General features: G+C 55.0%; 2 protein-coding genes across 2 annotated transcripts in view; one reads left to right on the forward strand and one right to left on the reverse strand.

The window, feature by feature from the left end:
- DKC1 (dyskerin pseudouridine synthase 1) overlaps positions 1 to 6,149 on the forward strand; it is a gene marked incomplete in the record, with an annotated part of 8,944 nt that extends 2,795 nt beyond the window's left edge. Inside the window, 9 exon segments of the mRNA XM_021405978.1 lie at positions 368 to 494; positions 842 to 972; positions 1,953 to 2,096; positions 2,352 to 2,472; positions 3,177 to 3,295; positions 3,798 to 3,901; positions 4,356 to 4,422; positions 5,072 to 5,227; positions 5,465 to 6,149. Coding sequence (XP_021261653.1) covers positions 368 to 494; positions 842 to 972; positions 1,953 to 2,096; positions 2,352 to 2,472; positions 3,177 to 3,295; positions 3,798 to 3,901; positions 4,356 to 4,422; positions 5,072 to 5,227; positions 5,465 to 5,533 — 1,038 coding nt within the window.
- On the reverse strand, positions 7,057 to 21,781 carry MPP1 (membrane palmitoylated protein 1). Its single transcript, XM_021405976.1, has 12 exons — positions 21,547 to 21,781; positions 17,095 to 17,238; positions 16,800 to 16,878; positions 15,832 to 15,917; positions 15,244 to 15,312; positions 12,735 to 12,931; positions 12,230 to 12,336; positions 11,540 to 11,620; positions 11,028 to 11,108; positions 10,367 to 10,569; positions 10,032 to 10,106; positions 7,057 to 8,389 (listed from the first exon to the last, which is right to left on the reverse strand). Exons 1-12 carry the CDS (start codon positions 21,652 to 21,654, stop codon positions 8,213 to 8,215), a joined length of 1,407 nt encoding a protein of 468 aa, XP_021261651.1. The 5' UTR covers positions 21,655 to 21,781; the 3' UTR covers positions 7,057 to 8,212.

The following is a 23,098-nucleotide window of genomic DNA, read 5'->3' on the forward strand; positions in this document are numbered from 1 at the left end:
CCCTGCAGTCTCCCAGTGTCCTGCTGGGGGCTGCTGTGGTGTGTGGTTGGCTGCCTGCAGGAGCAAAGCGGTGCCAGCAGGGTCAGGGTCCCTCTCTGGGGGGCTCTGTCCTCGCTGAGACGAGGGATGCCATCTGATCGCATACTGCCACCTGATGAAAATCCCAGCTGTGTTTCACTGGCAGCTGGGGGAGCGTTTTGACCACATCAGTGGTTCCCATCAGCTTTCTTAAATATGAGAGAACCGCGTGGCAATGAGCCTGTCACTCCCAAAAAAGGTCCTCGTTCCCGGAGGCCCCAAGGGGCTCATGTGTTAGCTGTGCTCATTGCCCAGCCTAAGGTGTTATTTCTTCTGCTTCTACCTTCAGGCAATAGAAACTCTGACAGGAGCGCTCTTCCAGCGACCGCCCCTCATCGCCGCTGTCAAGCGACAGCTGAGAGTCAGAACCATCTATGAGAGCAAGCTGGTGGAGTACGATCCTGAGAGAAGATTAGGTAAGATACGGCTTTCCTGCCTTCATCTGGTTACGCTCACAGCTCGAGTGTGCTGCTTCCCTGTCTTTGCAGATATACTGAGATATAGATCTTGCACCCACTGAGCAGTAAATGGCTTCATGCGTTGTTTATGCTGAGAAACAAGTCTCACTTTTTTTTTTTTGGTAGTTTTGCACCCTTCACTGAAGAGCCACATGATGTCAACTAGATGGCATTAGCACTCAGTGCAAAGATGACCTTCATCTATCACCCCATGCTGATGGCTCTGTGAGGGGCTGGATGTGAAGCTTCTAGGTGTGGCTCGCTTGTAGCCGTACATTTAAACCCTCTCTTGTCTTGTGTTTCAGGTATCTTCTGGGTGAGCTGTGAAGCAGGCACGTACATCCGAACGCTTTGTGTCCACCTTGGTTTGCTGCTCGGTGTCGGGGGCCAAATGCAGGAGCTCCGGAGAGTGCGATCAGGCATCCTGGGAGAGATGGTAGAGTGGGGATTCTAACTGTAACCAGCAAATTAGAAACTGGGAGATGGCAAGAATTCCCCAGAACAGTCTTATTTTCGTGGTGCTGGAGAATGGTAGAGGTGCACAGTGACTGGGAAAAGTTCTATGGATAGACCTGGAAGCGTGGGACTTGCTGTAGGCAGTCCGGAACCAAAGTGTTGAGTTCAGTTCAGGGCCTTGTCCCTGTTCTGGTAATTAAGCTTTGGGACAGAAGTGACTGGGAATTGCACCCTGGTGACTGAAAGCTTGTTTTATGCCACCTGTGTTTCTCAGCCTACAAACCATGCACGTGTCTGGAGTTCAGGCACATGAGCTGTCTGCTCAGCACTGTGATCACTTACTGCCAGGGCGTAGTGCAGGGAGTGCGCCTTAGCAAAGGGAATTCGGGAGATGCAGTTTTGTGTGATCTGAACACTGTGCAGCTTTCCATCTGCTCGTTACTGAGTGCTGCTGCCCATTCAAACTCCAGGTTGAGTTTCTCTGCTTGCAAAGCCAGATTATCAGAGTGCAAGTGCTTCCCTATCTGTGCTCTTACCAGAGATGCAATCACTGGCAGTCATTTCTGAATCCCAGGTGATGGATGGTTGCAGCTGCTTCAGTAACTTATTCCATGTCACAGATTGAGCTGATTAATTTAGGCTTCTACTCACTCATCCACTTTGTCTAGAAGTGCCAGGTATTTAAGTTTGGCCACACTTGGAAAGTGTTTCATGAGTGCAGTGTGATACTGGGCACGTTGAAGCCTGGAGCAGCAGGGACAAGACTGACCTGGAGCTGCCAATGGAACGTGCTTGTTCTTGCCTTTTCCAGGGAGATCTTGTAGATGTGTCTGAATCGGGCATCTATTTTTTCCTCCCTTCCAGCACACTATTTGCCATTAGACTTCGGCTGTGTCTTTTGTGCATGTTTCAAGCTGGTGGCTGGTCGGAGAGCATAGAGGGGTGGTTGTGTCTTTGCAGGACAACATGGTGACCATGCACGACGTGCTGGATGCCCAGTGGCAGTATGACAACAACAAGGACGACAGCTACCTGCGGCGGGTCATCCTGCCCCTGGAGAAGCTGCTGACCTCCCACAAGCGGCTCGTCATGAAAGACAGTGCGGTGAGTTGCTGAGGTAGGGCTGCTCGACACACAGGTTGTGTCCTGTCTTGTGCAGCTAATAAGTGAGGGATCCTTGTGGTGCACAGCACGGTCCTGTTGCGTGCTGTGTAGGACCTAGTATTGGTAGTCAATTAGAAATGTGTTGATGTTATTGTTAACAGTAATGGCAATGGGAAGGTAAAATATTAGAGGTGCTTCTTGCATTGATCTTGTTCTCCAGTTGCTTACAGGCCTTTCTGTTCCCCTCCTCTTCAGGTTAATGCCATTTGCTATGGAGCCAAGATCATGCTGCCTGGTGTCCTGAGATACGAAGATGGTATTGAGCTTAATCAGGAGATTGTAGTCATCACCACAAAAGGAGAAGCTATCTGCCTGGGTATGAAGCTGCTTGTTCTTGTGCCCACCTATATGCAGACATGACAAACTGCTCTCTGGTGAAGGTGTAGCAGATGAGTCCCCATGCATGGGAGGTTTAAGTAGTACTTCCTTAAGAGCTAATACTTGGCCAAGTATGAAGAGTTCCTCATTGTTTCAGCTGCCTGGAGCTCAGGTGCGCTGTGTGTGAGGTGATGATGAAGTTTATCCATTCTCTGAGTGCGCTGGCACTGCCCTCCTGCAGCACCCCGATTCCTGTTCTAGGGTCTGGGTGCCGTGCAGCCTCCAGAGACCCTGCAGTCTCCCAGTGTCCTGCTGGGGGCTGCTGTGGTGTGTGGCTGGCTGCCTGCAGGAGCAAAGCAGTGCCAGCAGGGTCAGGGTCCCTCTTTGGGGGGCTCTGTCCTCGCTGAGACGAGGGATGCCATCTGATCGCATACTGCCACCTGATGAAAATCCCAGCTGTGCTTCACTGGCAGCTGAGGGAGTGTTTTTCACCTCTCATGTGGTCACATCATCTCGCTGCCTTTGAGCAGGGCATCCTTCTGAAGCTTTAGTCTGGAGCTGGCCTCCAGTGAGGTTTTGAGGGGGTACAGCACTGTTGGTGGTTTGTCTCTGCTTTGTGCTGCCGGAGGAGGAACAGCCTGAACCCAGCAGGTTCTTGCATCTGTTTTGAAGTGTTTGTAAGCTCCCTGCTTGCTTCCACAGCCATTGCTTTGATGACCACTGCAGTCATTTCCACCTGTGACCATGGCGTGGTAGCGAAGATCAAGAGAGTAATCATGGAGAGAGACACATATCCCCGCAAATGGGGCCTCGGTCCCAAGGTGAGAATACTTGGAGGTCTTAGGGTGTTGGTGGGTGCTGTGGTAAAGAGCCAAATGATGTCAACTGGATGGCATTAGCACTCTGTGCAAAGATGACCTTCATCTATCACCCCATGCTGATGGCTCTGGAGGGGCAAGGAGCTGTGCAGTCGCCGTGCTACAGCTGAAATGTGGTAGGTCATTAAGGTGGAGGAAAAATTATGGCCAAGGGTCTGGGTTCAGTGATATGCAGTCATCTGCTGCTGTTACTACTCTTACAAATCAGCCATTAATTACGGATAGGACACCTCCTGCTTGTTCCCTGTCTGAGACTTGCAGGCTGCTGCACAGTGGGTGTTTCCTGTGAGCTGTCAGAAGGTTCTCAGAGAATGGTGAAGCTGGTGACAATGCAGTTGTTGCCTTGGCTTGTTCCTGGGTTATTCCTTAGGGTGGGTGGCTGAAGCCCAAGGGATGGTTTCTCCTTTGTGGAGCTGCAGTCTGACCTTCTGCCCTTTGCACTCAGGCCAGTCAAAAGAAGATGATGATCCAGAAGGGCCTGCTGGACAAACATGGGAAGCCCAATGAGTGCACACCAGATTCCTGGAAGAAGGAGTACGTGGATTACAGGTGGGTACAGGGTGTGCAGCTTCAGAGTGGTGGGTGCAGTGATGGACCACATACCACGAGCACTGTTCTGGGCACAGCTTTTTGTGCTTAGTGTGTCAGACCTGGCCCAAGGTGAATTTGCTATCTGGACCCTTGGTGTTTAGCTGTGTTCCTCAAAGTCACAGGGAATGTGCTGGTGGTGGGCCAGGCTGGAGTGAAAGGCCCTGAGCAGACGGTTATCCCTCTGTAGCCTGTACCTGTGGCTCTAGAGGGAGTCAGTCTGCTAAATAAAAGAGGGGAGGCCTTGCTGTTGTCCTGTCCAGCTGGCACTGGTGCAGGCTGCAGGTCGTCCCCACACTGAGCTCCTCTACCTGATGCCTGGCATGGGTTAGGGAGCCCTTGTGAGAGGGAGGGGGCTTCGTACTCGTGGAGGGCAGCAGCAGTCTTGGTGAGCCCAAGGTTTCTTCTCTTTTAGGGAGACGTCCAAGAAAGAGGCAGCTAAAGTTCCCCAGGCTGTGTCAGAGGTGGAGAGGGCTCCAAAAGTGAGTATTGCTGCTCCCTGGTTTAAGGTGGTTTGGGCTCTGAAGGCTGCCTTGGATCTTGTGCTTGCTTCTGTGGTAGAACCTCTCTCTCTGAGGGCAGAGAGTGCTTCCTCTGCTCTGTTCTTTTGGTCCCTGTCTTTGTATACGAATACTGCAGCGCAGTAGGATGGAATGGGGAGTTCTGTAAAAGCTGCAGCATCCAAGGAAATACACTGGATGGAGCTACAGTGCCAGGTCATTGTGCCAGGGAACCTTTCTGGAGATTACAGAGTGAAAGTTTATCTGAGGAGTCCATGCAAACGTTGTTTCTAGAGTTCCCTGAGTCAGGACTTCTGCACTGATGTGAGGATCTAAGTCAAGGCTTGCACATGCACATGGAAAGTGCAGCAGTGTTTCAAATGGAAGGATTTGGGGTACAGGGAACACTAAGAAATTGGGGTGTAGTTCTGGCAGAAAGGAATCCCTATCCTGTATGATGGAAGGGAGCTCTGGCAGCCTGTCGTTCACGCTCCTGTTCAAAGCATTGCTTACTGAGAAGTTTGAATCAGGGAAAAAAGAAAAAAAAAAACAGTTGTGATGGGCTTGCAAACAGCTTTTCCATCACTTGAGCTCTTTTGGAAAATGGTCTGACAATGTGCTCTCCTAACAGAGGAAGCGAGAGTCAGAGAGTGAAAATGAGGCAGTGAGCCCCCCATCACCAGCCACTCCACCACCAGAGGAGCTGAGCAAAAAGGAGAAGAAAAAGAAGAAGAAAGAAAAGAAAGCCAAAGAAGCAGCTGAGAGTGGGGGAGAACAAATAGAAGTGGTACGTAACTGGCTGCTGCCATGGTACGGTGCAGGCATTGGGAAGAGTTGCTGTCTGTTCCTCGTGCATCTGGGATAAGTGCACGTTGTGTTTGGGCACCTGGGGGTGAAAGAAATGGGAGGGGAAAGAGACTTCTGTAAGTGCTGTGTTGGCCTTCACGTGGGCTGGATTGTCTTCCTGAAACGAGCAGTGAGCGGTGCCTTTTTGATTAATTCCTGAACTCTCAATCCTCTGCAGACCAGTGAAACCAGCACCAAGAAGAAGAAGAAGAAGAAACAGAAGGAAGTGGAAGAGAACTCAGAGTAAGCAAGTGGATCTGTCCAAAGCAGGCGACCTCATCGTTAGGGAGGGAGAGGTCTGAGGCCTTGAGAAAGAGGACTGCCCGTGCAGCTGAGGGGCCAGCAAGTTCCATGTTCCTTTTCTGCCGTGCATATGAGTGAGAAGTTTGCCCAGGACGTGCCCTGCTCCAGTACCCCTCCTCATCCTGTTTTAAGGGTAGCCAGAGGAGAGTGGTGCCTGACTGCCCCTGCACTGCATTGCTCTGTAAAGCTGGACTCCTTGATGCCAGTTGAGGTGGTATCTTCAGGGAAGATGCAGCTCCTTGCTCTTTGGGGTTTCTGTTTTCACCATGAGAGGGAGGAATAACGCTTTCCCCTCTCTCTTCTCCTGCTTCTTCCTTCTCTTCCAAGGTTGAAACTGTTACCCGACAGTAACAGAATGTGTTTGTGTCTGGAGGGCTGGCCCAGCCATGGCCCATCTGAAAGGGTCTGGCACCTCTGGAGGCAGCTGGCTCGGTTATTTGAGGGGCTCTGGTTCATTTTAACCTGGCCGTGCACTTGGCCTGACCCTCAGCTAGCTGAGAGCAAGTGCTCAGTCTTTGGTACCTCTTCTCAATTTCTCATAAAAGGATTAGAACACAGAATTCCTGCTTTTTGCTTTTTAGTGCTGGGACCTGCTTGTTAGCTGTGAGCTCATCCCAGACCCCGTGTCCCAGTGATGTTGCCAGTGCTGGCTCCAACCCAGTTATTGGAGTGGGGCTGCAGCCCCCTCAGCTGCCTCTGCTGCTTTTTGGTGGGGGTACAGCTGCAGAGGAGTAAGGTGGGCATGTTTCTACAGGGCATGTGAGCACAGGCTTGGCAGCTATGCAAGGGGCACCGAGTGTGGAGCTTGAATGATTTCAGGACGGTTTCTCCTTAATTTCTTTGGGACAGCTCAGCAGGAGCGGGTTTCTTTTATCACAGGGATAGCGCTGAGCTGGGATTTTAACTTCTAGTAGGGGAGGATCCTGGCTGCTTTGTTCTGAGCTCTCTCCCTGCAGAGACATTTATCTGTCCCTGCAGTGACATTTGTCTTAGCCTCCTGAATTGCTTTTGTCTTAATCATCTGACTTTTCCCTTCAATGCTAGAGATGCAGTCAGCGTGGACAGCAGCTGGTGGCTGTCAGAACCTGGGTTGAAAAAAAAAGTTAATTTTTATTCACTTTTTTTTTTTTTTACATAAAGAAAAAATAAAAGCCCTATTTTTGAATGGGTGACTTTCTTGCTTCCCTGGCTCCTCGAGGAGGGAACTGTTCTCAGACCACTAGGTCTGTTCAGGGGGAGGGCAGGCAGTAAAGGTGTGCATGCTATAGGTGCAGTGTGTTTATGTAGACACTCAGTGGAAGTGTTTGGGGGTAAAGCCCAGTGGCACGTGCCTGGAAGCCAGCTGCTTTTCTCCTTTACTTGTCCTGGAGAGGTCTGGCAGAACATGGAGAGCTTTTAAGTCCTGCTCTGGGAGGTGGGAGCAGACGTCCACCCGTGCTCAGCCTGAGGTAACACACCACTCATGGCAATGTTTCAGCACGTGTTTATTGCTGCTCGTTGTTTCCCTGCAGTGGATCAGAACAAAGGTCCCTATTGCACATCAACAGGTTTTATTTTTGGCATCTTTAAAAAAAAAAAATTAATAATAACTGCACAAGACTTGTTAACCCCCTTCCCCCAACTGACTGCTGAACACACGTGACGTTCTTGCACCTACACGATGGTTATGGTTTGCCCAGGAGCCGTGGTGATGCTTCCTGGACAAGGTCATGGTGGGGTTTGTGTGTCACTACACTCCAGCTTAAGGAACTCCTTTGTGTGGGCAGCTGTTACGTTAGCATACAGTGTGAGACAGCCTAGACTCTAGGAAAACATGCCTGGATGATCACTGAAGAGACACAGTTTGTACTGCATGCAACAGATGCTTGTGGCTGGATCTAATCTACCTATCGAACTGTCCCTCGGAGGTTTGGTCCATAGGACTTGCTCAGCTGCTGCAGAGAGTTTCTGGCCAGCTGGTAACAATCCAAGCTGCACGGTGAGGATTTATATGCAGGGAGTTCTTACAACTGCAGTTGCACAGGGTGAATCAGAAAACCTGGACCTCAGAACGCAGGCACGAGCCATGCCTTGGGATGGCATGCTCCGTGCTCCTGTCAAACCCGCGCTTGCCTTTTTCTGCTCCTCCTGGTTTGTGAGGGGAAGCCCTCGGGCTCAGGAGCTCTGGTGTGATCTGAGAAACCTCACAGATACCTGCCAGGCATTCGAGGTGTTTGGGGCTGTGTATGCTCCTGCAGAGGCAGGAGATCTCTGCCTGGAAGGTGGCTGCTGTACCGCTTCCCCCAGGGCTGATGCGGAGAACAAGATGGGCTGGGTGCTGCAGGATTGTGCTTTGCCCCAGCAGGTGAGGTGGGGGCTGTGCTCCGAGCTGTCACGATGCCCTGGGCTCTGCTGCCACCTCTCACTTAGCACCGTATGTCACTGGGCAGCCTCTGTCCTGCGTTCCCTGGCAGGGGGAATTTGGAGACCCTGTGAGTGTTGGCCAATGGAGACTGTGTCCATGGAGCAGCAGAGGAAGGGAGCTGTGCTGGGCTGGGTGTAGAACAGGGGAAGCTGAGGAGGTTTCTCTGCTTCCTCGCAGCTGCAGGATGGGTTGATGGGAAGCGACGGGGGCTGGACGCCCTCAGTAAACCCAGGAGACAGGCACCCACTGTGGGGAGCTGCAGGCCTGCTCAAAGGCTTCCTCCAGCAGCTTGAGGCTTTCCTCCACTCCGTTGTTGACTATTGAGAGGTCAAAGTAGTGTGCATAGCGGCTCCGGATGCTCTCTGAATCCTTGCGGAGCTGCTGCAAAGCCTCTGACTGCAAGAAACAAGAGAAAGGGTTCAGAAGGCCGAGGAGGAGGGTGGTTTCACAGAACAGCTTGAGCTGCTGCCAAGCATCAGAGTACAGAGCATCCCTGCATCCCATCCAACAGGCCAGGAGAGCCGTCATGCAGTGACACAGGAGTTAAAGCGGATTTTTGCTGGACTTTGATGCAACGCTGGGAGCATCAGGTTACCTGGTGAGGTCAGAGCTGTCTGGCCTTGTGTTCTTTAAAATGCATTGTGGCAGCTCCCTGGGATCCATCTGCAGCGGGCTGCTCATTGCTACTGCACAGCCTAAGGCTGGGCTGAAGGAAGGATGATCCCTGCTGGATGATCCCTCCCCACTGGTTTGCAACCAGAAACCAGAGCAGCCCCAAAAGCGGGGAGTGCTCAGCGTGGCACAGCAAAGCTGCCTGCTCCTTATCTCCTGCACACCTCTGCAGCTAGCAGGGTCACCCTGGGAGCATGCTGTGGGCAGTCCAGGCCCAATTCCAGGCCTCCCCCTCATGGAGCTTGAACTGCTTGCAGCTCCTGCGCTTGGGGGGGATGTGCTCACTGCAGCGCTGCTGGGTGTTGCACAGCAGTTGTCGGGGTGGAGGAAAGAGAGTGCTCTGCAGTTTGCCTGGGTCATGTGAGCTCTGCTAAGTCACATTTTGGCACTGCTGTGTCCCCTCCAGTGAGCAGTTACCTGAGCTGCGGCAGCTCGCTATATATAGTGTGTGCAGCAGCAGGGCTGGCCCTGCCCACTGCGGCAGGAGTTAATGTTCTGGGGCTGGAGGCAGCAGCTGTTGATGGGGCATGGAGTGGGGGAGTGGGCTGCCACGCTGCCCTTCCTGCCCGAAGCCCCCTGCCTGCCACATCTGGCTTTTACTACACTCCACATACTGATGTGCCTCCAACTACCTGCATGATGCTACACAGATATCCCCCCATCAGCTGCTGTCTGTACCGTAAGCTTTATGAAGCCCCCAGCTAATGGCTTGGGACAGCCCTCCCTGAAGAGGAGGCCTTGGCTGGCTGCGTGTCCAGGAGGAGCACGGCTCTGGGGGTTTGACTTCTCTCCCCTCCTCTCCTGGTGGAGGTGGCATAGCAGGGAGGCAGAACTGCTCTGTCTCTGGGAAACAGAATTATGCAGCCTTGTGCTCAGCACTGTGCGAGCTAACTGCAGCATTAGTGCTGCTTCATCCTAATTTTGGAGGGATGAGCATCTTAATGAGCTGAAGAATGAAACGCGCTGCTGTGAGCGTGTCCCATTTGCATAGCTGATGGCAGGGCATGTGTTCCTGCTCTGCAGCACTGCTGCAGCTAGACACAGCCCTTGGTGCTGGGCCGTGCACCCCGCTATGTGTTCGGGGCAGATTGTGCTCCTCCAGGGATGGTGCTTGCTGGCGATGTCCCTCTGGGAGAGGGAGAGCCTAAGGCTGCAGAAATCCCCGAGTCCTGTTTTTTTGGGTCTGGGCTGATGAAGTTTCTCTGCTCTCCCGGACCATGGAGACCAGTGCAAACAGGGAGAAGCTGATCCTCACTACAGAGCAAGGAAGAGAGCCCTGGGCTGCTACAAGGCTTTGTCCCTCATGGGCTCCTCATCACCCCCTGCCCAACCCAAAGGAGCTGCAGCCACCACTGTGCCAACCCACCTCCTCTGCCTTGTCTGTCGGGGCAATGAAGACTATGAACGGGGAGAGTTCTGCCGTGCGGACAATCTTCAGGGTCTGGGGAGAGAGCAGAGTGCAGTTATCAGAACATGGCCAGCAGGCAGGCAGCTGCCCCTGCTTCCCCCAGCCTAGATTCACTGGTGCCTGTGGTGCAACGGTGGGCTAAAGGGGCTGTGGACCCCTGAGCCTGGGGGTAGTAAGGTGATGTGAGGGCAGTGGTACAGTCTGGGGAAGGGCAGGTGTGTGGGGATGGTCACAGCCAGCACAAGGGTTGTTCAGTATGCAGCATTCTGGCCCCCACTTCTCCTGCTTCCTACCTGGGGTTCAATGTCTAAAATAGCGACTTTGTCCTGCTGGTGGATCTTGTGCACTGTTTCAAACTTGGTGCCAAACATGTTTCCCTGGTAGCTTCCAAACTCCAGGAACTCATTGGCTGAGATGTCCCGGGTCATCTCCTCAGTGGAGACAAAGTAGTAGTCCTTCCCATCCACCTCGTTCTTCTTCTGGGGGCGCGTGGTGTCTGCAGAGGGAGGAAAATGTCAGCCAGGTGCTGGCCTCCAGGAGGCTGGGGAGCCAACTTGGGGGTTTTATGGACCCTTTTTGAGCATGGGGCTAGGGCAAGGGGAGTACAGAAGACCTATGTGCCTCAAGATGAGGCACATCCCCTTTGGAATTCCATCCTGAGTGGGACAAGTAGGCAACACGGCCAGCTTGAGGAGAGCTGCGAGGTGCTGCCCTGGGATGGGGTGTCCACAATGTGGGCAGTAGTGGCCCTGAAGCCATCTCTGGGTAAGTGCAGCCCATAGGGCAGGAAGAAGGGAGACCCTACAGGGCCTTGTGTGGTGCCCTGGGACATCAAGGCTTGTTGGTGCTGGAGGAACACCTCCCCACCTCCCAGCCCACCTGAAGGCTTGAGGAGGAGGTGAGGAAATGTGCCTGGGTAGTGCTGCATGCCCTCACCTGGTTGTGGTTACTTACATGGTGGGGGGTACATGAACTTCTCGGGGTTGTTGCTGAGCAGAGCATTCTTGATGTGGCTGCGACCCACTCCGCTGGCCCCTACAAGGGAAGGAGGAGTGGACATGAGCAGGGCTGAGGAGTGTCTGAGAGAAGGTGCAATCCTCTGGTTTTTTCCAGCCCTGGAGGAGGGTCTCCCTGCCCAAGGTGCTCTCGCAGGTGCTTGCAGGATGAGCTGCTTAGACCATGAACTCCACCAGCAGCTGCACCCTCAGCATGGAAGTGCTGACTTTGGTGCAGCTGCACAGACCATAAGGACATTTAAGAGCCAGAAACTCTCCTGAATTAACTCCTCAGCACTGGCATGCAGGTGCCAGACCACGTGCACAATTCCACGTGGCTGATGTCACCTTGCTTGGCCACTGCTGCAGGTAGAAGAAATGCTCCCCAGTGCTTACCAGCTTTTTGAAGGGCAGCACTGTCCCAGCCCTGGTTCCCCACACCCCCTACCACAGGACAGGGGCAGGACCCACCTATGAGCACCAGTGTCTTCCTCTTGAAGGCAGGCAGCCTCACCACCTCCTCGTAGGAAACCACATCCAGCTGGTCAAAAACTGGAGTGGAAGAGAAATAAGACAGTAATTAGGGCTGTTTCAGCTACAAGATAGGACTGTGCATGCTGGAGCAAACCCAGATCCTTTGGCAAAATCTAGAGAGCAATCGAGATGGGGCTGTGAGCTTCCCCCTGCATGGCTGGCCTGGGAAAGAGCACCAGCCCCAGCAGCAACCAATACATGGTGTATCTGTGGTGCTGGGAGGCTGGACCAGCAGCCTCTGAAGAAGCTAGATGTTTTCTCACTCCGTATTTTTGCTCAGGACAGTAGGACCCAGGAGCTGGGTGGGGAGGCAGTGGGAAGCTAGAGAGAGCTTGTTGCTGGGGGAGCTTTATTTATCTCTCTGATTTACAGCCTTGTTTGCTGTTGGTCAGAGCTGCAGGTTGGGCTAGGAGCCAGCATGTCCTCAGGCCACCGGCTTTGCTGGCCCAGGGCAGGCCGAGCACTGCTTAGCATGGGGTTTAAACAAGTGGATGACAGGCACGTGCCCCAACAGGGACACTGCTGGCTGTGACCTGGCTGTGACACTGCTGGCCGTGCAGGACCAGCGCCTGCCCTGTGTTCCACAGCCTGCAGGGTTTGGGGGTCCGGCACCCCGCTCACACTTACTTGAGCTGTGCTTGGCCAGGTATTTATCTTTGTACTTCTTTTTCTTCCCAAAGGGGCTGCAGCTCTGGGCTTCGCTCTGACTGGATTGGGTGACGCTTGCCACACGCCTACCAAGAGAGAATAACACCACTGTGTTTGGGGGCCCTGGGGAGCAGTGGGATCATCCCTCAGACATGCAGTGGGGTGAGTGCTGGGGCAAGTAAAGACTCATCCTGGGGCAGGTGAGGGGACATGTGCCTCCTTTTCCCAGCAGTGGTACTACCCAACATGGTCACTCGGCCCCAAATCCAACGCTTCCAGCCAAACCCAGTGACCATATCCTGATGTGGGGCTGTGGCAGGTCATGGCAGCCACCGTGAGACAGCTCAGACCTTGTCAGATCACACCCAACCCTTGCCATGCATGACACAGGACCTCCATGCACCAAAGCCATGAGATGGGGACGTGGCTCCTAGCCCCACAGCCACGTGGTGTCCGGACTGGGATTCCTTGTGAAGGGACTTACCATTCCTGCAGCTCAGGGGAAGGGATGAGTCCTGCTGACTCAGTGCCGGAGCCTTCCACGCGGCCCTGCCACCAGTTGCTGTCATCCTTGTTGATGATCTGAATCACGTCACCTGTCTGGAACTTCAGCCCCGCTTCCTTGCAGGGGATCAGGTTGTCTTTTTTGGGGTCATAGTCAAACTGTGCCCTCATGAACATCTGAAAGAGAGAAAGGGCTAGAGTCAGTATGGCCGTATCCATACTGCATCTCCCAGCACCAGCCAAGCACCGAGAGCTGGTGAAAGATCTGCTGCCTCTGTGCAGGACTGCATGCCCTGCAGCTGGTGCTCAGTTTCTGTCCCTGTAGCCTCTTGGCAACCCTGGGCTCTGCAGTGAGCAGCCAGGAGCAAGCAGGGCAGCCCTGCATGGCACAGGGCCTTCAGCTAGCCCAGAGCACAGTCACATCTGTCCCTGCCTGGGATTTTCCTGGCGCTTCAGTATCACCTCTCCCTGGGAGGAAGGCACAGCACACATCTGTACTCAGGTCCTCCCTGGGTGGGACAGACCGTGCTGTCCTTGGGCCACATCAAAACAACTTCCCCACAGTATGTCCTTCCAGCAGTGCTGCTGTGATCTGCCAGGTGCACAGGGCCAAAAGGACACGAACGTGGTTCTCTTTTGCTGCCAGCAAAGCAGAGCGCGTGGATCACGCTGTGCCATGAGACCTCTCAAGGAAAATAACAAAAATGGAATGTCCTTCCAGGATCCATCCAGCCACCTGCTCAGGACTGACACTTGTTTTGAAAGCACTTTCCAGTGCCAGGAGGATGGTCATCAACACAAACACATGAGAAATACACAGCAAGCACTGCCCAGGCACCTGCCTGAAGCCCTCTCCTGCAGCTCTGGTGCCCTAGGCCAGGCATAGCCAGGTCATTCCTCATTTGGAAAGACCCCACCAACAAGAGTTACCTCCAGACATCACCCTAGGACCACAAAGGGCCAGCTCCCAGTGCTGACTATTTGCCAGTCACCTTCCAGCCCCATTTCTGGGGCTGGAAGTTTAAATACCAAGCAAGATCCAGCATGAGGAGTGCTAGTATTTATAGTCAAAAGCCTGCAGTTGGAGGTGACCCTAAGAGACCTGAGCACTCAGTGCTTCTCATTAGGATCCTCCCAAACAGAATTTCCCCAAGAGGTCTGTGGCTGGCCTCAAAGTGGCCAGCTGCAAAACTGTGGGGTCAGCTGGGGCTGGCTTGGGTGCTGCTTTTGCTTGGGGCATCGTGGTGCTGGGATCTGCTCCATCCTACCTGTCACATTGTGAAATTAAGATGAGCATGGGGACAGAGGAGGTGAAACAAAACCAGGAGTTAACCTGCTCCTGGCAGGGGACTGCAACAAGCAGAGACCTAGGCAGCATGTGACTTGTGGTTCCTGGGAGCCTAGATGCAATGAAAGGGAGTACAGCAGCTGTTGCTGGGGAAGAGTTTGTCCCTGTGTCCTTCTCTGAACCCAGAGCCAGCCGCAGGTGAGCCAGCAGCCATGTCCTCTTTCTCAGAGGTAACTTTTCCCCAGGTGCTGAAGCTGCCTTGGCCAATAGGGAAGACAGGCAGGGCCAGCACTTAATACACAAACACATGCAAGGTTGGCTGAGCTGGAACAAGGACAGCAAGGGTTAAGAGAGAAATGAAGGCAGTTTTCACTTGCTACCATAACCAGAGACTTCAGCTCCTCTGAGTAGGGCACTACTGGTGGAAGGAAGGAGGAGGGCACGGTATCCCTGAGCACATCCCTGCACAATCAGTGTGCTGGGGGCCCTGCCCCCACCTCTCCCCTGAGCTCCTCTCCCACTCCTGCCTGTCCTTAATGGAGGGGCCGTGCTGGGCTCTGCTCCTGCCCCTGGAGCAGGTCAGTATACCTGACATCCTGGGCACCTTGGCCAAAGCAGAGCTCCAAAGGCAAAGCCAGCCAAGTGCACCCACCAGAACATGTCACCTCCTGCCACAGTGTGTCACCCCTTCCTGGGCAGTGGCAGCAGGAGCTCCCTTCCTCACCCCCACCACTTCCTTACTCCCTCTTGCTTGCTGCTAACGGTGCTTACCAACATGCTGTCAGCAGCCAGAGCTACGTCACTTGCCCTGCAGCTGAGGCACCGAGCATTAGTGACAACTGGGCATGCGCCCCATGCTGCACCTGGAGGCTCTGCCATCACCCCATAGCAGAGAAGCGGCTGCAAGGCTCTGTCACAGCAGTGCTCACAGGGGACAGGAGGCTCTTGTGCTTCCTGGTGCACACACACAGCTGCTTTTGCATAACCAAAGACTGCACACATGTATGTCTGGCGCATGCTTCTAGACACGCATCTGGTTAACACATCTGCTCATTTGCACAGGCCAGGTCCCTTCCTCCTCCAGCAGCTCAGGGAAGGGAACAGGACGGCCAGACCCACACCTTTCTCCCCAGCACCAATCCCCATAGTTTGGTCTGGTCCCACCCGGCCCCACAGCCATGGGTCTGAAAGCTGCACTTACCTGGAGAGCAGGGAGGCGGCTTTGCTGGTTGGGAATGACTTTTATTGAGACCATCCCCTGGGTTTCTTTCTAGTGAACAAAGGAAGGGGAGAAAGAAGAGTTGGAGGATGTAGATCTGGATGCAGCCCAACAGCAGCAACCTGTGCAGCGAGCAAGGCACTGCCAAGCATCACCAGAATGAACCATCTCCAGCCCAGCAGCCCAAGCAAGGAGCTAGGTAGGACAGGCCCATTTGGCCAGCATGATGGAAATGCTTCCCTCCATCTTTCTCTCTGTGCTGGACCCTTGCTCCTGCTTCACAAATCCTACATATTCTATGGGGATGAGCACATCTGGAGGCTCAGTGGGGCCTCCAGGGTCAACTGTCCTTCTTGGGAGGCAAAGACAAGATGCTGTGTGGAAGGGCTGAGCACTTGGCCATAGTACAGCACCTCAGGACAGCAGCCTGGGCTCCTGCCACATCACTGCCACAAGCAGAGATGAGTTTGGCTCTGGTGTATAGGGGGGAATTAATGCTCAGCCAACATGCACATCTGTACGCGAAGGGGTCATTCCTTGGGAACAGCACTGCCAAACACAAATACCTACCAGCATCTTCTGCAGCTGGTCAACCGAGTGGTTGCTCACACTCTGCCCATTGATTTCTATGATCTCATCGCCCACGTGAAGGGAGCCTGCCAGCAACGGGAGAAACGTGAAAATGCAGGACCAGACAAAAGCCAACCACTCCTGACACCCGGAGCAAGCTGTAACCCAGACACATGGTGCTAGCTTGAGCAGGACTTGTGGAGCTGCACACATCGCCTACCACTGAGGCACAAGGGGAATTAATTCTGTGCCTGCCACCCAACACACACGTTTTGTCCACTCTGAAGGTCATCAGGTTATCTAGACTGGCCAAATCACCTGTTCCAGAGTTATTCAAACCCAACCCCAAGGTTCACCTGAAGCCAAACGACAGTCTCCTTTCAGGGCCCTTGAACACAAGGCATTCTTGACTTTGTGTGTTTTCAGTGTATATATCCAGCCAGATTGCAGCCTCAGATACACTGCTGTAAATCAGGCTCCAGCAGCATTACTGGAACGGCTCCTGGGTTATTTTGGCAGGGGTAAGCTCAGACTTCCCATCTGGACCCAAAGCTGGAAACGGGGCCTCTTCTTGTAAGCACAGAACATCTCATTTCCATGCTCCCTTGGCAAGAACCAAAATCACAAAATGTCGCCTATTAATTTCTTTTGGCCCTTTGGTTTGGTTTGCAGAGCCAATCCACAGCGAGCCTGTCCCCTCTGTGCACTTTAGGAACGGGAAGAGTTTCCCCCACAGTCTCTGGGGCATGATCCTTCTCCAGTTACGGTCACCCCATCACGGGACGGAGACAGATGGGTCTCAGGTTCCTTTTCGGGAGAGCCCTGCCCCCAACCCTTCATTTCTCCCTAAAGCCTCCAGTGCATTAACATGCCAGCCATGCAGAGAGATGAGTCCCGAGTTCCTGACATATTCCTGGTGGAGGAAAGGACACAGACGTCCATGTCACAGGGAAAAGCCGGCTTGTTACCTTGTCTGTGAATCATGCCCCCATGGAAGATCCTGGCCACCATGCAGCTCTGCTTGTCATTGAGCTTCAGCGTGATTCCCTGGAAGACAGGAAAATCCATGACTGCTCCTCTTGGCACACGGCATCACCCGCTGATGGGGCTCACTCCAGGTCCCGGGCAGCATCCAGCACCCTCTTCCCATGGCCGATTCTCCAGCGATCTCCTGCCTCCCCCAAGGCCAACCCATCGGCGTGGCTCTACCTGCCCTCCGCCCCCCTCGGTGCCACCAGCCTTGGGGATCTTGCCAGCTCTCACCATGGGCTCCTCTGTCACCTTCTCGAACTGGACCAGGCGGATCTTCCGCACCTCGCGGCCGTTGCTGTGGGAAGGGCTGCCCAGGGTGGCAGAGCCATTGGTGTAAATGTCCTCAGTCATAGCATTCGGGGCCTGAGTGATGGCCTGTCAGGGCAAAACAGAGACTGGGGTTTAGGGGCTCCACCTGCGTGGGGCTCAGCCACTTGGCAGTGTTAACATTTCGGACATAGCAGGGAGAGGAGAGACCCATGTGCTGGAGGACAGGACAGTGAGAGCAAGGATAGACAAAGAGCAATAAAGCTTCACCCTTGAAGATGTGCATGTGGGCTTGATGAGTAGTTTTCCAGCTTGGGAAGCACAGGAGGCAAGAAAACTCTGGGAAAGCTACAAGTACCAGAAGCCAGGAGTCCACAGCTGGTCATCTTCTGCAGCAGCAGGTCCCAAACACTGCTGTGTGTCGCAGCAGCACTCCACCCTACACCAGCTCGTTGCAGAACACACAGCCCAGGACAGCTTCAGAGCCAACAGAGCAGTGTGGGACTCATCCCCAAGGAACAGGGACAGCGCTGGGGCCAGGCTCCACTCTTGCTCAGTTTGCAAACTCGGTTTTTCCTCGTCTAGGTCAATGGGCAACCAGCACAGCGCAGAGCCACGTCCCCATGGGCCAGGGGTGACAAGGCCCATGGCTGTGCCAGGACAGGCGTTGGCAGAAAGGGACAAGCAATGAGGGAGCTGCGTGCGCTGTGCAGTGCCAGGGAGGATGTGTGATGTACTTTTAAACTTAAAGCTGCTTCTGACAGTGCCCAACAACCTCCTCCTCAGGGCAAAAAGGCAACATCACACACTATCTCTAGCTGCCAATGGTTTAACCACAGAGGAGACTGAATCATGGCCCGGAGCAGTGCCAGTGGCTCACGGGGCAGAGGAGCTCACACCTTGCCAGCCCCAGCGAGATGAGCTGCTAGCAGGCAGGATCCAGCAGTGCTGGTGCTCTCGGCTCTCTGTTCTTGGAGCGTGGGTGGGAGGAAGAGAACGAGGAAGTGAACAAACTCCTCCAGCCCTGCTCGAGGCCAAAGTGCCTCTGAGGTGATCTGAGTCAGCACAGATCACATTTATCTCCTTCGTGCCCTGGGAAAGCATTACACCACACAATCCCCAGCCTCAAACCCCAGGCTCAGCAAAGCCCGGTGACCCAGGACACGGCAGAGTCTGTTCTACGGCTGGGAGTTCCCGTCCCCGCTGAGCCTCCTGGCCCTGACCTTTGCATTTTGCTGAGAGCTGGAGAAAACATCCAGCCCTCGACGCTGACACAGCACCAGTGTCACCCCGATTGCCCTGAAGTGCAAGCCTTGTCACCACAGACAGCCCCTGGTCACTCGATGGCAGCTCTGACCCAGAAGGGTCCTCCAGGGACCCTGGGCATGGCCCCTCCATCCCCAAAGTGACTGCACGGAGTGGTTGCTGGGCAGGGATGGGGACATGTCAGGCTCACAGGTGGGGTCGGGGTGGCCCATGGCAGTCCCAGCACTGAGCAGAGAGGTCTGGGAGGCAGGAGATGCACAGCTCACACTTGGTGCACGCAAGCTGTCTGCCTGCGTCGCCTTCCGTGAACTCTCCCTGCAGCCGTCACGCTCCTGGCCAGCTCAGCCCGTGACTTCTGGAGGCTTTGCAGCCGTGCTGGAAGCAGGCCAGCCCCTGCTACTTACTGCTCACAGGAAACATCTGTGCGTGCTGCCAGGAGCAGGCACTGTGGCCACCGCCAGCTCCACACCACCCTGGGCTCGGCCAGCCCAGCAGCCAGGGCACGGAGGTGCAGGGAGGCACAGCCACCAGCTCCACAGCCGTGCAGGCACAGCTCACCATTCTCCTCTTCTGCACGAGGCAGAAGGGTGAGAGGAGGACACCGACCCTTGGGGCCACGTGTGCCAGCAGGGAATGTGGTCAGAGGGGAGCAACCCCTGGTGAGGACCCCGGGCAGGGTCAGTGTCACCTGCTGGGGTTGTTCCTGCTGCTGGGGGAATCACAGAATGACTTGGGTCGGAAGGCTGGAAATCAAACATTAACTCTCATTTACAAGAGAGTGAAGCAGCACTTTGGGAAGCAGCACCCTGGTGCAAAGGGCACACTCGGAGGCTTGGCTCCTGGGCAATCCTCGCTGTCCTCACCAGGGGATTTCAGGATCAGGTGGTCTCAGAAGAGCATGTGGAGAGCACATGGAGAAAGGTCAGGCGCTGCTGGCATTGCTGGGTGGGCCCTCAAAGCACAGCAGCTCAGAGAGAGGCAGGAGGGCAGAGCAACCCCAGCTATGGCAAGCAGCAAAATGCCAGCTCCCTTCAGCGCCATCACCCTTCATCTGGACATAATCACTGTGGGTGTGCAGGGGAGGCCAGGACACGAGCCTTGGGCACGTCCTTGCCCTGGGGTGGCTCAACCTGGATCTGCTCTGCTTGGTGCTGGCCCAGCAGCCTCTCCTCCTGCCTGAGAGCATTGCCACTGTGCAACAAATGCACGGACGGGGGTGCTTAAAAAACATAGCAACGTGTGAAAATAAAAGCAAACTAGCAAAAAATAAAAATAAAAAATGGGGGAAGCGGCGGGCACGAGGACATTTAGGAGAAATCCATTCCTGTCTGAGGCTGCTGCCCACTCAGGTCTGCCTGCAGCAGACCTCACTCAAGACCTCTTCCAGCAAAACGGTCCATTTTAAAAAGAAAAAAAAAAAAAGCACTTAAACCAAGCAGAATTACGCTGCTGAAACAGAGAAAAGCTATATCAGCAGTCACACGGGAGGGGGAACAGAGGAGCAGAAGGGACACAAGGGGCTGTGGGGGGCAGAAGACGCTGCCCTCAATGCAGCTCACTGAGTGCTGAGACCGAGAAGGGCCACATTTCCAGGCAGCCCCGTCAGTTTTGCTGAGGCACCACTTTCCCACCAGGAAAGGCTGACGCTGCCCTCCAAGTGTGTTTGTGAAGCCGGCCACCTCCGAGGGGCAGCCAGTAAAACCGCTGCACCGACGGATGGGGCTTTGCGGAGCAGCGCAGCCGCTCCATTCCCCACCTTCCAAGTGGCATTTTCCCTGCAGCCGCACAGCCTGGAACGGCACAAACTGAACTCACGATTAAAGAGCCGAAGCCAGCCCTACCCCCATCATTTATTTTGATCAAACCCAGGAGGAGTTTTGCTCCGCTCCCAACTGCTATTTTCACCCGCAGTCATTTCAGATGAGGAACCGCAGCTGGAAATGGCACCGGTTTGATGCCATGCGATGCTGCCAGGGGGTCACATGCTGTCCCCTCCGCACCCCCAGCTCCAACAAGGGCCCTCCTCCCCAACAACAGACCCGCTGCCCATTTTACAGCTGGAGAACTGAGTCACGGCAGATAAGGTGGCATGCCCAAGGTCACCCTGCAAGCCAGGAGCACCGCTGGGAGCAAAGCCTGCATCTCCTTGGCAAATCTCTATTTGCCATTAATAGATAAAGAAAAGCCAGGCAGGCACGTGGCGGGGCTGAAGGGAAGAGGGTTGCAGCCTCCTGCACTTCTGCTTGTTTTCTAGCAATGACTCTGCCTCCACTCGCGAGGGTTTGGGAGCCCTGCTGTGCTGGGAGCAGCAGGGAGAGGAACCTCGGTGCGATTTGAGCTGGGAAGCAGCCAGCCCGACCCAAAGCCCCGAGAGCTGCTGCCACGTCCCTGCCACCCTGCGTGGTCAATGTGCTGCAGAGCGAGCACACAACCAGACTCACAACTCAGCCAGGTGCCAGCCCTACAGAGCACCTCCTAGCAGGTGCCATGCAAACCCTGGCTGGTCACCTTCCTTTATCCCTACTGGAATGAGGGCATCATGGCAGTGGGCAGCTGCAGGCCAGCTCCTGTGTTCTTCACGCCTGTGCTGCCTTGGAGGTTGATTTATCCCTGCTCCAGGCACACACACAGGGATGGATGGAGAGCTCCTCTCAGCAGCACTTGCTCCGAATGCTTTTTCTATTTATTTTTCGCAGCGCTCTGCCAGCGTTGAGCCATAAAAAGCACACAAACAAACCACCAGCGTGGGCCAGACTGAACGAACCTCCTTTGGATGCCCTGGATGGGCCAAGAGCAGCACATCTTAGTGGGAATCTCCCCTCTGCTTTCAGAGGCAGCAAGAAAACCCCGTCCCCAGCCGGACACCGCCACGGCTCAGCCACGGTCTGCTGCGCTGCCCTTCACCCCGAATGACTGCAGCCGGGGAAGGAGCCCGTGATGCCCGGCCCTGTGCCCCCGGACCCGCTCCCGCTGCTGAACCTCAAGCGCCAAGCTCAGACCAGCCACAACTTCGCAGCAAAACAAGCGCGGCCAGGATGCTGAGCTCCCTCCCCGCCCCCAGCCCCGCGGAACCGGCTCCCGGGCAGGCCGGGCCCGCTGCGGCCTCGGGATGCGGGGCCTCGGCGTGGTCCCTGGGCGCTCGGGGCTCACCTCGGGCTTGGCCCGGTTCTGCAGCAGGTGCTCCAGGTAGAGGTCGGAAAGCGCCGTCCTCATGCTGCCGCTGCCCCCGCCGCCGCCGCGGCCCGATTTGAGCGTCATCCCCCCGGCCCAGCGAGCCGCCAGCAGCCGCAGCCGGTTCCGTTGGCTCCAGCAGAGCGGCCCGGCCCCGGCCCCGCCGCACCAGCCCGGCTCCAGCAGCGCCGCGGGTGCCGCACGCTCCGCCCGGCGCGGGGCGGGAGGAGGAGGACGGGCTGGCGGCACCGCGCCGGGAGGAGCCACGGGGCCGGGCAGGGCCGCAGCTGCAGGCCGGGAGCGGGGGTGGGCCTCAAGGAGCACGGGGGCGGTCCGCGGCGTTGGGGCGTCCTGCCTGGAGGCCCGGAGGGAGGCAGGGGCTGTGGGTTCCTGCCCGAATTGAGTCATTGTCCGAGGGCTTAGCAAACGGGAGATAACTCCAACAGCCGCAGTCAGTACAGTGCTGTTCCTCCTTGGCTGTTCTTCTACCTTTGCCTCGCATATCGCTCAACAATCACAGCCCCTCCCAACTCCTCCAACCACATAAAATGTGGTTTGTGTGCCCTGGTGGCTAAGAAGGCCAAAGGGGATCCTGGGGTGCATTAAAAAGAGCGTGGCCAGCAGGGCAAGGGATGTGATCCTCCCCTTCTACTCTGCCCTGGTGAGGCTGCACGTAAGCACTGTGTCCATTTCTGGGCTCCCCTGTACAAAAAAGAGAGATCTCCTGGAAAGAGCCCAGTGGAGGGCCACAAAGATGATAAAGGGCCTGGAGCATCTCCCCTGTGAGGAAAGGCTGGGTGACCTGGGTCATTCAGCCTTGAGAAAAGAAGACTCAGAGGAGATCTTAATAATGTTTATAAATATCTTAAGTGTGGGAGTCAAAGGGACGTGGCCAACCTCTTCTCAGCAGTCTGTGGGGACAGGACAAGGGGAAACAGCCACAATCTTGAGCATAGGAAGTTCCGCACCAATATGCAAAGGAACTTCTTCACAGTGAGTGTGATGGAGCAGGCTGCCCAGGGAGGTTGTGGATTCTCCTTCTCTGCAGATATTCAGGACCCGCCTGGATGCCGAGCTGTGCAGCCTGCTGCAGGGAGCCTGCTTTGCAGGGGGGTTGGACTCAATCATCTCTAGAGCTCCATTCCAACCCCTACAATTCCGTGATTGTATGATAAAATTATGACACTAACGAAGCATCAGACACCACTACCACCATCCTAGCTGCACTACCAACCTCCCTACTACCCCGCTCTCCCTTAATTCTCACCATAAACCTAGAAACTTAGGATTAAACTGCTACGCAAACCAAAAGCCTTCAAAACCTTAAATAAGAGTTAAACTCTCTTAGTTTCTGCCACATGCTAAGACCACCAGGACATTAACCTGTGTCCTTCTGAATGCAAACCGTCTGGATGTGGTTCAGGTTGGATATTAGGGAAAGCTTCTCTAAAAGAGTAGTGATGCACTGACACAGGCTGCCCAGGGGGTGGTGGGGTCACCATCCCTGGAGATGCCCCAGAACCGTGGGGAT

This window comes from Numida meleagris, chromosome 8, assembly GCF_002078875.1.
Source record: "Numida meleagris isolate 19003 breed g44 Domestic line chromosome 8, NumMel1.0, whole genome shotgun sequence".
Lineage (NCBI taxonomy): Eukaryota > Metazoa > Chordata > Aves > Galliformes > Numididae > Numida > Numida meleagris.

Excerpts from the sequence above, each read along its gene's own strand:
- MPP1 (XM_021405976.1), bottom strand. The coding sequence starts at position 21,654 with ATGACGCTCAAATCGGGCCGCGGCGGCGGCGGGGGCAGCGGCAGCATG. Across the intron at positions 15,313-15,831 it reads ACCAGCTGCAGAAGATGCTG|AAAGAAACCCAGGGGATGGT; the intron begins GTAGGTATTTGT and ends TTTGTTCACTAG. Across the intron at positions 11,621-12,229 it reads CCTGGCCAAGCACAGCTCAA|TTTTTGACCAGCTGGATGTG; the intron begins GTAAGTGTGAGC and ends CTTCCACTCCAG.